Source organism: Apteryx mantelli, chromosome 5, assembly GCF_036417845.1.
Source record: "Apteryx mantelli isolate bAptMan1 chromosome 5, bAptMan1.hap1, whole genome shotgun sequence".
NCBI lineage: Eukaryota > Metazoa > Chordata > Aves > Apterygiformes > Apterygidae > Apteryx > Apteryx mantelli.
In genome coordinates, this window is record NC_089982.1 from 8,005,825 (window position 1) to 8,019,464 (window position 13,640).

At 42.0% G+C, this 13,640-nt stretch overlaps 1 protein-coding gene across 7 annotated transcripts in view; it reads right to left on the reverse strand.

The window, feature by feature from the left end:
• ARHGAP24 (Rho GTPase activating protein 24) overlaps positions 1-13,640 on the reverse strand; it is a 249,256-nt gene that overhangs the window by 36,942 nt on the left and 198,674 nt on the right. For 5 of the 7 annotated variants that reach the window (XM_067297417.1, XM_067297416.1, XM_013957393.2 and 2 more), the window contains one exon: positions 8,909-9,031. The exons of 1 other annotated variant lie outside the window; for it this stretch is intronic. In XM_067297417.1, the coding sequence (XP_067153518.1) occupies positions 8,909-9,031 (123 nt within the window). Of the gene's footprint in view, positions 1-4,047; positions 4,160-8,908; positions 9,032-13,640 lie in introns of those variants that run through there. One more of the 7 variants, XM_013957395.2, reaches the window with a different exon arrangement.

Below are 13,640 nucleotides of genomic sequence, written 5' to 3' on the forward strand. Positions count from 1 at the left end.
CAGAACTGTGAAAGCATTGCGGTGTTTTCAATGGTACATATTCACAGTTAGATTATGCTTTTAAAATCTACAAAGTGCTGGGAGAAATAAGGATACTATTAGTCAATGATTCCTCATGTAGTGGACACAGGCAGGGGATGCCTCTCAAGTCCATTGACTCCAAGCTTTTGATCCAGCAAAAAAAAAACAGAAGAGGAAGATCCAGGTGGCAGTTGTGGGTCTTTGTTTCTTTGCTTGAAAAAAATTACCTACCTCCCCAGCTCTATCACAACACACATGCTCAATGAGTCAGAAGGCTCTGCTTTTCCCAAGTTGTGTCTGAGCAATTCAGATGATAGCAACATTATTTTCAGACAGTATAAAGCACAGAAGACTGATGCTTTCAACACAGAACACTGCTCAGTCAGACATTTCTGCCAGTTTATGCTGTCCTGGGTTGTTCTGCATTCTCAGTAACAACTGGTAGAAATCTGAAGTAGCTCTACAGGGTCTGCACTGAGCTCTAAGGCATGTCACCTTCTACCAGCACAACTAATACAAAATACTGAATACATCTGGATACTAGTGCGAGTGAATTTCTCTGGCTGGCAGATGTGGACTGGACCCTCTTTGTCACAGCAAGACTGAATCTAGCCCATTGTGTCTGTGAAGCTTCTCCTAAAAAAGGGTGAACGTGATGATTTAGAAACAAACTCAGCCCTGCAACTAAAGCAGTCCTGATGTTCAAGTCTGGAACCACCTTCCTGATTCCTACAATCCCATTAACCACAGACAAAGTTTGCACAAGTGTGGCTTGGCGTTCAGTGAAGGGTACCGGAAAGGAACATCCTCTTCAGACTTAGCAGTCTGCAGCAATGTGGGTCTGCTTGATAAAACCACACCAAATAAAATGATTTCTAAAAAATGATACTAGTGATGAATTAGGTATCTCTCATGATGGGAGTGTGAATTTGGTGTCTGACAGGTCCCACACCTGCACCATGTGTTGTCTCACTGCACAGCACAAAGGTTCTCTGTTTTTCCAAAACATGTTATCAGTTTGTGGGCCATACTGATCAGAGAAGGTCAGTTAAGGTGAAAGGAATTGACCCCAGCCTAGGATCTGGCTGACTGTTTTAAGCAGCCCTCAACTTTAAACCACTAATTGATTGAGACTGACAATAATAGAAAAAGTCAGGTGAATAGCCTTCAGCAGCTGACCTGGGAACAAAGGTCCTGGAATAACACAAAGTGGCTGGCACGGCCACATAATACTTTAGATGGAGTTTAGATGGAGTGGAATTATTTTTTCTTATCAGCTCTCTGCTCCTCTGTTCTCCAGCACTAAGCACCATTCTGAGTGGGTCAAAGATAGGCAGTATTTCCTTCTTTACAGAATTCTGTAATTTTTCTTCAACTAAACAAAAATAGAGAGGAAAAACCCCACTAAGAAATAGTGCTCGGAAAATTTTGTTCCTGTCTCACTCAGATTCTCTTAGCTTCAAGACTTCTCCCACCCCATGGCCAGTGTGATGGCAGCAGTACATAAGGCTTCTGCCCTGGAGTTTTAGCACAGGTACACACCAGAGGTTACTGCTCAGAAAAAGGAACTCTGAAAGAAGAGCAGAAGTAGCTACAGGTTGGAGAGGAATGTTTCAAAAACACTGCCAGAAGTTTGTCACACTGAATCAGATCAGGGCCTGCTCTGCTTCTCTGGCAATGGCCCATACTGCCTCCTCCTCCTCCAAAACTCTGCTCACCTTAAGTCACTGTGCTAGTGACCCTTCCTTGCACTCAGTCATTTTTTTCCCCCATTTACCCCAGATGTGCTTTCAGGGAGCACCCAAGGTGGTACTTACACAGAGAGCATCTTCTCTGAATCAACCTTTAAAAACTTGCAGCTCTGTCTCTCTTCAGATTTCTTCTGAAAAAGCTCTTCCCCGATGACACGACCCCCATGCAGGCCTGACATTTCATTTTTCAGGGCCTAATACAATGCAACATGGATCTTTATCTCTAGGTATTGTTCTCCACCACGTATCATCCGTGAAGATGATGACGGTGCATGTCTGCCTAAACATACAAGGTTATGATTCTCTTCTGGTTCTTCCAATGACTAGCCAATGGCTTTCCCTGCTAATACTGTTTTCTGCATTGTGGTTTAGAGGTCTAAGTCACATAGTTTAATACTAAATGATCTTCTTTATATAAGTTTATGTGCTAGATTTGCAGAAGGTTAGTTTTGCACATTTTTTATACTTGGTCATAAAATCTGCAAATCAAGTTTCAAGAATCGTATAAGGCAATTAATCTTATCATCTTTAATCATCTTTATGTTGACTTCAATGGGACGTGGACCTATATATATACATATACATACATACACATACATACATATACGCACATATATATATATATATGCGTTCTGCAGCTCTGATCTAGGGGCTTTATAACAATATTTTTGACTGAAAATGTGTGCAAGACCATGCAAGTGAAACACACGGTATCTAGAAGACAGCAAATAAGCAGCATGGCCTCCATCATCCAGTCCTCTGCCCCAAACACTGCAGCTTCACTTAGGCATGTTTCAGACATGAAGAGTTTCTGTGTCAGAACATATTGAGAAACAATAAACAGCTGAAGCTCTTCATGGAGAGGCCAAGGCTGCACCCTGGGAGAAAAGACAGCTGTCTGCAAACTCATTGCTTAATCCTTTTTTCAGCTTCCAAACATTTCTCAAATAGTTAAATGTATAAATGGGGGACAGACAGCCAAATAGCTCTAATTCACACCAACATGGGGAAACACACTTGTACACTTTTTATGGAAACATACACATCCTCTTGTACAGTCTTCAGAGGGACTGAACTCAGCAACCAAAGGAAGCATTGGCCCCATGCGCATGTGTGTCTGTTGGGGCAAACAGCCTTCAGTACAATCTCAGCCACAAATGATAACGGATCTCTGCTGCGGCTGTGCTGGGATTGCCCTGGCTGGTTGTGGCTCCTCATCAAAGGGCATCACCCGTGATGCTACTACATCACCACTGAATGTCGTGAGCAGAGAGCTGCATGGCTGTGCAAATGGGAATGAATTTTGCAGGATAAATGGCAGCATGAAGGAACAGCTTAGGGAGGAGCAGGAGATGAAGATGATTTTGTTTGTGTACATCCTGCGTAAGATCACTTCCCACACAACATGACAATTTAGCCGTTTTACTTGGATTTCCCTGTCTAGCATAGTTTTTAAGGCAGCACAAACATTGTCCTGTTCCCCTAAACAAAGTTTGTCTTCTGTCAGAAAGATACTTCTCCCTCCCACCCCTGGCATTGTGACACCTTATCGTCACTTGTCCTATCTCCTTCTCAGACATGTGTTTCCCTTCCAGCACTACTAGCTGACACATTTTCAAAGCCAGTCTCCTCTTTGCCCTCCTCCCACCGGTGCTGCCACAGTCTATTTCAACAGGAATACGTGCAATGCAGAAGAAAAGACTTTAAAAATCTCTCTGCAGCAAGTGGAAATGCAAGCGCAGGCTGTGGGATGGCAGGATGAAATAACAATGCAGCACTTGGAAGAGGACAGTGCACTGTAGGGATCCCCTTCAGTCCACCAAAAATCTCAGAATCCAAGGACTTAGTCTTCTGGACAGATGCATATTTATCTTGTTACTTTGCGCCCTCTCTTCTCTCCCCTCTCCCACACAGACAAAATACAAACCTAAACTCTCTCCCCTAATATTCTGCCAGCCAAATAGCCAGTTCTGAGCATCGCAGGTCCAATTCCCTGACTCTTCTCACTGATTTTTGCTCTGCAATAATCTTATCCCAAACCACCTCATTCAGGCAGCCCATTCATGGGCTATTATACAGAGAGGCAATGTCAGCTTGCCAACTACAAATAAATGAACAAAGAAGTAAATAAATCATTCGAGGGATGTCAGCATCTGCATTGTTTCATGCCTTTTGTTTCAGTATTCTCATCTGCACCAGCATGCATAGCCCCCTTGACTTCACAGAAACCATGGCTTCACTAGCAAAGCAGAACACAGCAACAGAACAGACCTACCTTTACGGAAACTAAAACACCGCTTAATTCTCCTATAAGTAGTTTTAGGAATGAAAGGAGCTGCTGCTAAGGCACCTGGGCTGCGGACTCCAGCATTTCTATCTTCAGGCATCATACAGGCCAGAGACCCCACGTCCCCCCAAAGCTTCCCTTTAGCAGCTGCATCCAGATGAAACGCCACGACTGTTCATCGTTACTGACTGCTGAGGAGTTTTTGTAATAGTGTATTTTCCTCTGGAGCTAGGAGATTTGTGGTCTTCTCAATCTCGGGTAGGGTTTGAAGCGACTTTAATGTTCTATTCCCTTCTTCAGTTTTGCTTTGGGGAACAATTTCCTTTCGTCTATTGCCTTTCGTTTCTTTTATTTCCTGCGGTGAGACAACTGTTTATTATGCAACGTCACAACAAAAGAGTTTCAGCAAAAAGATGTATCTTCCATTCAAACAGAAGTGTCTGCATGGACACAGGGGGAGAAAGACCTCATCCTCTCAGCTGGAACAGGGGGTGGAGTGGCAGGGACTCCAATTCCACTGGAAAAGGTCAGTACTTTGCGGTGCGCAAGGGGAAAGAAGAGAACAATACCAGAAAGGCCACCGAAGAATCCTCCAGGATACGATACTCCTTGCTGGCTCCTTTTATCTCTGTAACTGAGGGACAAAAATAACGATACCTTCGCCCAAAAGGCTCTCTGTCCATAATGAATTCCTTTCAAAAGGCCTTTTATATACCCAGCTCCCTGTCTGATGTTCTCGTGGGTTTCTTGCTTGCTTTATTGCCTTCAAACTACCAGAAGCTCTCATGGGAGACACACGTCAGATGTAGCAGCCGCGCATCCTTGCCAGCAGGATCCTGGGGAGTTGCTGAGGAATACGTGCCTCCACACGGGGATGCTCTGCTCATTTCCTCCCAGTCCCACGCCTGGCAATGGCAGCCACCGCCGCCGCTGCCTTCTGCTCCAGCCGCTCACATGCAGCAGGTGCAGGGAAACAATGTAAAGGAGGGAGCTGCTGCAACGCGATTCTCTGCTGTTGTGGATGACTTTGAGTTGACTTCAGGGGGCTGTCGTGTGTGGCAGCTTGAAAAGCAGTCAGGCTGCGCTCCCACAGGAGGTGCCAGACCTTACGCTACTGGCCCTGCTAAAACGCTCACGTCCCTTCGTCTTGCCTCCTCCCTCCCCCTTAGTTTCAAGCTCCGCAATTAAAGCTCAGGCCTTTCCCTCCTGTAAAAAATTGCCTTTTTAAATCTAATCAGGAAAGGAATGTCATGTGCAAACAAGCATTACATGTCCTGGCTCATTTACATTTCTTTTTCCATAGCTGCTTATGTTTTTGGTGCAAGAAAAAGCTGTTTCTGATCACTTTAGCAGATTGCTACCTCTCCCCCCCTTTTCTCTTTCTAGCACAGGTTAACAAGTAACAATTTAATGATATGGTTAATCATTTACAGAGCTACCTGCTCTGGTACCAGGAGTCCTCTCCCAATGCCAGACAAACTTTAAACATTAGTGGCTCACCAGGGCTCAGAGATATCCATTGAACATGCATACAACTTGCTTATAATGCTTAAAAGAACCAGAAAATCCAAATATGTTACTCAAACTGACACTTGCATGACAGCAGACTACTGTGGCTTACCATCTAGTGATAAAATTGAGGAAGCAGAAATAATACAGGTGTTTTGATTAATTGGCTATTTGAATTAATTTTTTCCTACAAGTAATTACTTGTTACTGGCCAGTCATCATCGTATGACTGTAACTTTTCTATATTTTGTTTATAGCTAATGTAATAGATAAAAAAAAATTCACTTCAGTGGTTACAGCTCACAAATGCAAGCTCTTAAACAGCGTGAGAAGAGCCTTTCTTTAGAAAGCTCTAGAAAAATTCTTGCAGGAAGGGGTAATAAAAATATGAGTATGTCTATTCATATGTAACTACAGAATAGTTAACACTTTGGGGATCTCAGAATATCAACTTAAATAAGAAATAGTTAATCAAATGGTGACATTCGAGAGGCATGATTCTTAATGGTAACACATACCACAATACCACTTTTGCCTCACAGCAATATTCAGACTGTCTTCATAAACACTAAAACCTATTCTCACATTTTCCAGGAATTTAACTGTTTGCTTTCTAATACCAATAACCTTAAAGTCAGTATACTCGATCAGGAATTCCAACAGGGAAAAAAAACCTAAGTGTTTTAACTACAAATGAATTTAAACAGTAATTCAAGGACTGCACCCTTCTCTTGTTTTACACAAATCAGCACGCAAAGTCCTCAGCTAGGTGTTTCCATCATTAAGTGTCATTAAACACTCAACAACAACGACTGTGTCCTGAGAATTTCCCTGGTGGCTGGAAGGATTCCCAACCGTAAACCAGAAATAGCTCTTGCCCTATAAATGCAAATGAGGGGCTTGCGAAGAAAGCACAGGGTCAGGACTCGGGAGATTTTGATTCTGTTCCTAGCTCTGTCACAGCCTCTGCGCGTGGACTTGGGCTAGCAACTCAGTTTCACCAGATCTCAGCTCCTCACCTGTAAAATGGTGACACTTCTCTGCTTTGCAAAGGAACTTCAGGGTTGCTTTAGCTCGTATTTGCAATAGACAAATATGGTGGTGATGGGAGCCAGGCACACAACACACACACAAAGCTTCCCTCCTTGAAAAATACAGTTCTGTTACGCACCCAAATTGGTTACTGCCACAGTAACTTAGACTGCTATTGGACTGGAATAGGAGAAGAACACTGAAGAGCTCAATATAAAGCTTTCTTTACAAAATGAAAGTTGTAGATGGGTGATCTTTGCACCATATAAACAAGCACATTTCTTCCCTAGCCGAACTGCAGGTGACTAAGCACCTCCTGCTTCCCCAATTCCACACCATCTCCGTATGTCTGCAGAAGATCACACCTTTTAAGATAAACCTTTCACTTTGTTAGCCTGTGGGGTTTGCCCTGTGTGGGGTTTTTGTTTTGTTTTAACATTCTCCTGTGAGATGTACATGCCCAGATCTGGAACTGTACCAGCTCTGCCTTCATTAACATGTAGGTCCAAATCCCAGTGGGGCCAGTGCAACGACTGCTTAGCACCATCTTTCCAGCACACATTTCCACAGGAAGAGCCAAACAGAAGACAGACATGTTTGAGAAGTTGCCAGGCAAGCCCCCAGCTAACTGAGTCCATCGGGGCAGCCCACCAGCAAGGGCCAAAGCTTTCTCCCAAGAACTGTATCACCTGAAGAAAGCACAAAGAAAGATGGGTGGCTCAAAGAAAAGTTTTATCCAAAACGGTAATTTTCTTTAGTCCCTTCCATCCTCTCTCCTGTACTGTATCTGACAGGTGGGAAAGAGACATTTGCAGTCAGCAAACGTGGTTTTCAGTGATAACTGCTCTTCTCTGTCATGAAAAAGCGCAGACAATCCTACCTTATTTTTCCACAGTCTAATAACACCTGCTGACAAGACAAAAAAGCCCTTAATACAATACTGGTGCTCTTTCACGTTGGGAAAATATTCCTATTCCCAAACTTTGAGATTTGAGAGCTTCAAGGAACAGTTTGATTGATACACAGACATTTTTTGTAGGTGTATGACTCATACTTGTATTATAATAACATAGATAATATTACAAGAATAATGATGTTGGAAATGATGATAATAATTCCAGCCCATTCAGTATGAGAGAGCTTTTTAAAAGACATCTGACAATAAATTTTGATCCAGTACTACTGAAATTACTAGGTCTGCCAATCAAAAGAGAAAGAATCTATCGCATAATGCTCTTGCTAATACCCCAGGGCACAGCTTTATATATTATCATCATTGGCCTTAGCTGTCACTTGCAGGAGAATCACTGACAGCCTCTTGTGACAGGTATTTGTCAGCAAGGTGACCCAGCTCCACTTCCTCTGCATACAGAACCCTCTGTATTAGTCAGGACCACAGCTATCAGACCACTTGCAAAATGACCTCAGCAACAGTGGCTGCAGTACTTTAAGTGCAAAATGGTGCAACCTGTAGTTCCTAACATAACTCTGTTTCGGTCCTTTCTCATTATGTGCAGGGTCTCATGAAATGGTGGGTGACCTTTTCTCCTGTTTCTAAATACCATGCTGCTTACACAAAGCAAAGATCCTGGGGGCAGCACACAAAGTTTTCGTGGATCTGAATACAACTGAATAAAGACACTCCCTCCCCCCTTCTTTTTTTTTTGTAAGAGAAAGAAGAGCAAGGAGTGTGGTTTTGTGAAGGAAACCAATAACTTCTATCCTAAAGGATGAGGTCAGAGCAAAGGCTACATGCATTACAGTCTCCTCTGCAGCAGTGGGTAGGTCTTAGTCACCTTTCTTTGCCTCCATTTCTCCTTCAAAGTGGGGATAACAGTATTTTTGCCCTTCCAAGAGGGGCTGTGAACTGATGTCATTTGATGCTTTACAGTGTTTGACCTCAATTGGGATGGCCCAAGCACAGTGAAACAGCGAAAAACATGAACAATCTTTTAGCTGGTGACCAAAGGAATTATCCCAGTTTTCCCAGCGAGAAGCTGATTTCACAGAAGACCAGTCTTCTGTGAAAACTCCTGTTACCTTGGTGACACTCTACAATGTGCTGTCCTTCTCAAGGGAAGTAGTTTTAGACATTTTAAAGCCTTTTAACTGATCCCTCTATGTGGAAACGTGCCTGATACCTGTCTAACAAGTGAAAACAAAGGGTTTATTCCACCGTTTTTGAAATATCTAGATCATTCTCTCCTCTTCTTCACCGCAAAATGCTGACTGCGGCTGAGAGACAACAAAATAACCCCGACGTGTCTTTGTTCATCTGGGAGTCTGACATTTTCTCCAACTGACTCACCTCCTCCAAATGGCGCCCATATAACCCTACGAATGGATTTCACCCAGTCCTCCATGTCATTCTGTGTGCTTGCCATAAGAAGGTACGTCTCATGATTAGCTGTCATCCGCTCTCGGTCTCCTCCTGCAAGAGAAGATAATTGTACTTAGAAATCCTTTTGCTTTCCTGCCCAACCAAGCTCCTGCCCAACTGGCTGCTGAAAGCAGCAACAGTGGCTCTGAGGAGAGCAGACACAGATACCATGCACTGGCGTGTTTACTGTCAGCCATGGCATGAAAAGAAGGTCTTATAAGTACATTCCCCATCAGACAGTGAGAAGCTGTCAGGCTTCCAAAAGGAAATGAGAGGATAAATGTCACTGGTAAACAAAAACAGCCCCATGCTGTTCCAAGAACCACGGGGCCTGCACTAATCCGTAACTTGATATACGCACCAGAAGTTTTGCAGCAATTATTGCACCATGGCAGACGGAATAAACACAGAAAGAGAAAAGTGTGCTTTAAACAAGTAGGGACAACTTCATTTTTTATTTTCAGGAACAGTATGTGTCACGTTCACAGCAACGACATTTGACACACGAGCGTTGCTGCGAATCCCTAGGGAGAAGGCAGCTGATGCTAGCAGTGGCACAGCCCAGCCCACTGGCTTGGACGGGTCTGATGCGGATTAGATTAAGGGGGAACACAGTGCTCCTTTAAGGATGAGCCAACACAAAAAAGGGTAAAAACAGAACTTAGCTGCCCACAGCTCCAAGTTTTCACTGTTGTGGTACTGCTTCAGCTCTATCCTAACAGGTACTATGTCAATGCAAGAGCAAAAGAACAGAACTCAAGTCACCTGTAAAGCACAGAAAAGGAGTAAATCCTTCTAAAAAGATAGTTCCGGGTATTTTGAAGACCTTCCACTAAGCCAACGGCATGCACGTACACCTCACGTCCAAACTCGATGCACCTAGAAACCAGGAGTTTTGTCCTCATCTCTATCCCACTTCTTCCATCCCTATTTTTAATTCTGGTCATACCTAAAGTAAAGATTTCTGTTCATTAGAGCAGGAGCACTGCTCCTGGGAGGCCATCTTCTAAAGAGTGCCATGATCAGTGCTGGGCACTGTAGCAGCTAGGTTTCTAAAGAGGAATTTCCTAAGGGTCTAACAAATCCAACCATGACTTCCTGGCACAACCTGGTCTATTTTATACGTCATCTACAGTTCTCTTCCCGAAAAGACACAGAAACACAGATACAAACAAAAAGCCTCAATATACTGTCACACCTAGCAAATATAATATTTTATGGAAGCGTGTTTCTCCCAAAATGAAACAACGTTTTGCACTTCACTGAGCACTGAAACACAGACTTCTTCTGTATTGAGCTTAACAAATATATTTAACAATACAACACAAAATTCAGCAAAGCATAGGACAAGAACATAGCATGCAGCTGACAGAAGGCAAGAGGACATGGAATATTTTGCTGATAAAATCTAGTCACCTGAGTTGAATTTGGCCAAAGAATATCAGGCTAAAACATGCAACAGTACCAGAAGTTTTATACATCTGTGTAAAACACATGAAAGGTATTCTGTATGTATTCAAACAACACCATGAACACTTGCCTTGCTCTGAATTAATTTCTACTTTCCGGAAAAAGCAACAACCATAACTTTAAATTAGGATGGAAAAGAAAATCAGTTCTTCAAAAGGAGGATTACAGTCATCTTAGAGATGACTTTAGAGAAAAAGCATGCAATACAGCTATACCCTTTTTGTGGTTGATGTAAATTTAAAAATTGTATTTATATTATCATACTGTTCTGCAGCCTTTTTTTTTTTTAATGGATCAAGACTCTGTAAGGGGCTGTACAAAAAGATCAAAAAGTTGTATTTATACAAAATACATGTCAGATCCAGGAATTAAACAAGAGATGATTTGATTTTCTTACTACTTGTGATAATGAAAAAGATGACAACCAAGTGATGGCCCTTCTCTTTGGTGTCTGTTAGATTGCTCCATATTCTTTTAATAGCCTGCATATTTAAAGTTGGTGGACTATGTGAGATTTACTCAGTGATCGTTTTATAACAAATTGGAGGGTGCTCTCCAGATAAACTGAATTCATCCCAGAAGTCTAGATAGTTCGTTTGCAGTGTGGATTCCAGAGCAGTACTCTAAACAGCTAACTAAATTAAACATCGATATAGCTAATACATAATTAATCTGTGTTTAATTTAGCAGAGAAGGAAAGTATAATGTTTTGTTGCATTTTCTTTTGGTATAAGAAACTAAAACTTTCCTAACCAGAAGATCTTCACCATTTTATACCAATTCTGGATCAGCTTTGTAGTTCAATCCCTTTCCTTCACATTGAATACCAGATCTTGCAGAATTCTTCTACTGTCTTTTGACTTAGCTACTACTCAAGAATTGCCAGAGATCGGCATGAAGCCTTGCTAACAGATATGTGGGGATACAGTAGCATAGGTTTGATTTGTGTATTACTGCAAATGTTAATTTTTAATGGGACTATATTTAAAATACATGTTGAACAACATCTTGCAAAGGGACAAGAAAAAATGCCCGTGATACAGTAAATACCCATCTCAAATAAGAAATATTGGAAAAATAGAGAATTACAAGGCCCTTTCTAAATCTTAAGCAGGTCTATGTGACACCTTTGAAAGATGCTGAAAAGTGTTTAGAATCTGCATTCCCTTTTCTTCGTATAACATTACGGTTACTATTTTAATGGAGAATGAGTAGATCACCACCTCCAAAAATCAGACATCTATTCATACCATAGATATTGGTATGAAGTATCTCTGCTTGAAAATGGTGCTGGGCATGAAATTCATTAAAGATGCAAATGCATCCTTAATCCTTTCCTAAGAGAGTGCAAGTCATAATATATTTTAGCTGCATGGCAGTACAGCTCGAGATTACACCTTTTACAGTGAAGCTCCCTTTCTGCATTTGCAGTCCAAGTACAAGAGATACATAATCCTGTGGGTTGGGGCCTCTTTGTGACTAGGCAACTCAATGGTCTGGAGTATGAAGTCAGCCTTTGTTTTGTCTTTTCCCCTTGTTAATTTGCAGGTGTCACAGAATCTGGAAGAAGCAGAACCCAGGATACCCCATCAAAGATGTGGACTCTGGCATATCTGAGATGAAAAGCTGCTCTTTACACAATTATGCGTATATCCTGTTTCTTCCAACCTCTGGTAATGGCCAAAAACAACTTGGTCCATATTGTTTCTCAAAACTGTAATGTAATGCCATATTTTTTTTTTCCTACAGCCCTAATCAATCCCTAAACTTTTGTTTTCTTGGCAGCATCACAAAACAAATTCATATTTATTGAAGAAATCTATCCAGAATTTCCATTTGGATTGGAAACAGTGACACAGCGCAATTCCATGATGAATCTTCCACTTTGAACAGGTCAGATTTCTCCCCCTGCCTCATCTTTTCCTCTAGCAATAACTTGGGTTCCCAACTGCTCCTTCACACCTCCTCGAGCGGCTCAGTAACTGGTAAATACAGACTGCTGCTGAGCCTCCTGATCAGGACAGCCTGTGACCACTCAGCCCCATGCTGGATGCAGCTTTGTGCACTGAGCCAGCACCACTTTGATACAAGCAAGGCAAAGTATTTTAAGAACTCCTGCCAGCAACCGGAAAAAAACAATTAAAATACAGCGAGGCCAATTCCTGCAGGGACCCACTGCACAGAGGGAAAGAAAGGGAACGGCCTGTATTTGCTCATGCAACACCACACCACACACTCAGAAAAGCATAAATAGGTGGTGACTGAATTTAACGGGTGATTGTAGCCTGAAATATCAAACCCAACAGCTCTCCTGCTTTTTTGAAATATCAGACTCAACAACTCTCCTGCTTTTTATCATCTGTTGATTAAATATGGATGCACAAACCTTTTGCATTCAGCTGAAAAAAAATTTTTAGTCAATGTGTTTTGTTAGTGTATTCTCTTCTCCTCTCTCTAATCCTACACCTTTATTGGATCTGTGACACCCTTCTCTTACCTAAATGCAGCCCAAGCTGAACTCTGAATGAAGTACTTGCTTGTCCTTTTAGAAGCATCTTGGATTTCTTGCAAACTGTAGTTCCAGCATTCTTGAGAATGGAATGCAAAGGGATGAAATTCATACCGCCTGCTTAAAAGAGAATCTTCTCCCAGGAGGAGCATCAAAAAGTAGGATTAATCTGATTTTTCTCAGCTGAGAATGTCATGGACAACCTCAAAAGAATATGCACATTCCAACAGAAAATTTGGGGGCCAATTTCAAAGTGAAACAGTTCTATATTCCCTTGTGCATTTCTCTTAGCTACAAACTCTGAAACCCTCACTCTCAGCTCGGAAACTAAAAGATGGTGAAAGGCAGCTTGGCATAACAACAGAACCCACTGGGTTTTATTCAGAAATATCCCCTGTTGGATGTTTTTTACTTGGTTCCTGAGTTTTTGGTTTCTGAGGAAAATGCTAAATAGCGAAATTTTAGCCTTCTGACATTTCACATCAATACACTGAGTGGACATCTATATGGTATTCAAATGGCAACTCCTGGCTACTCATCACCTCAGAAAAAAATCAAGACACTTAAAAGCCATAAAAGCAAAAAGAGTTAGGAGCTGAAACTCAGCTCCTAATTAGTTTCTGCAAATCTTGCCTCAGGGGTCCTTTGTCTTCTTTCTGCTCCACCCTCTGTTTTCACTTT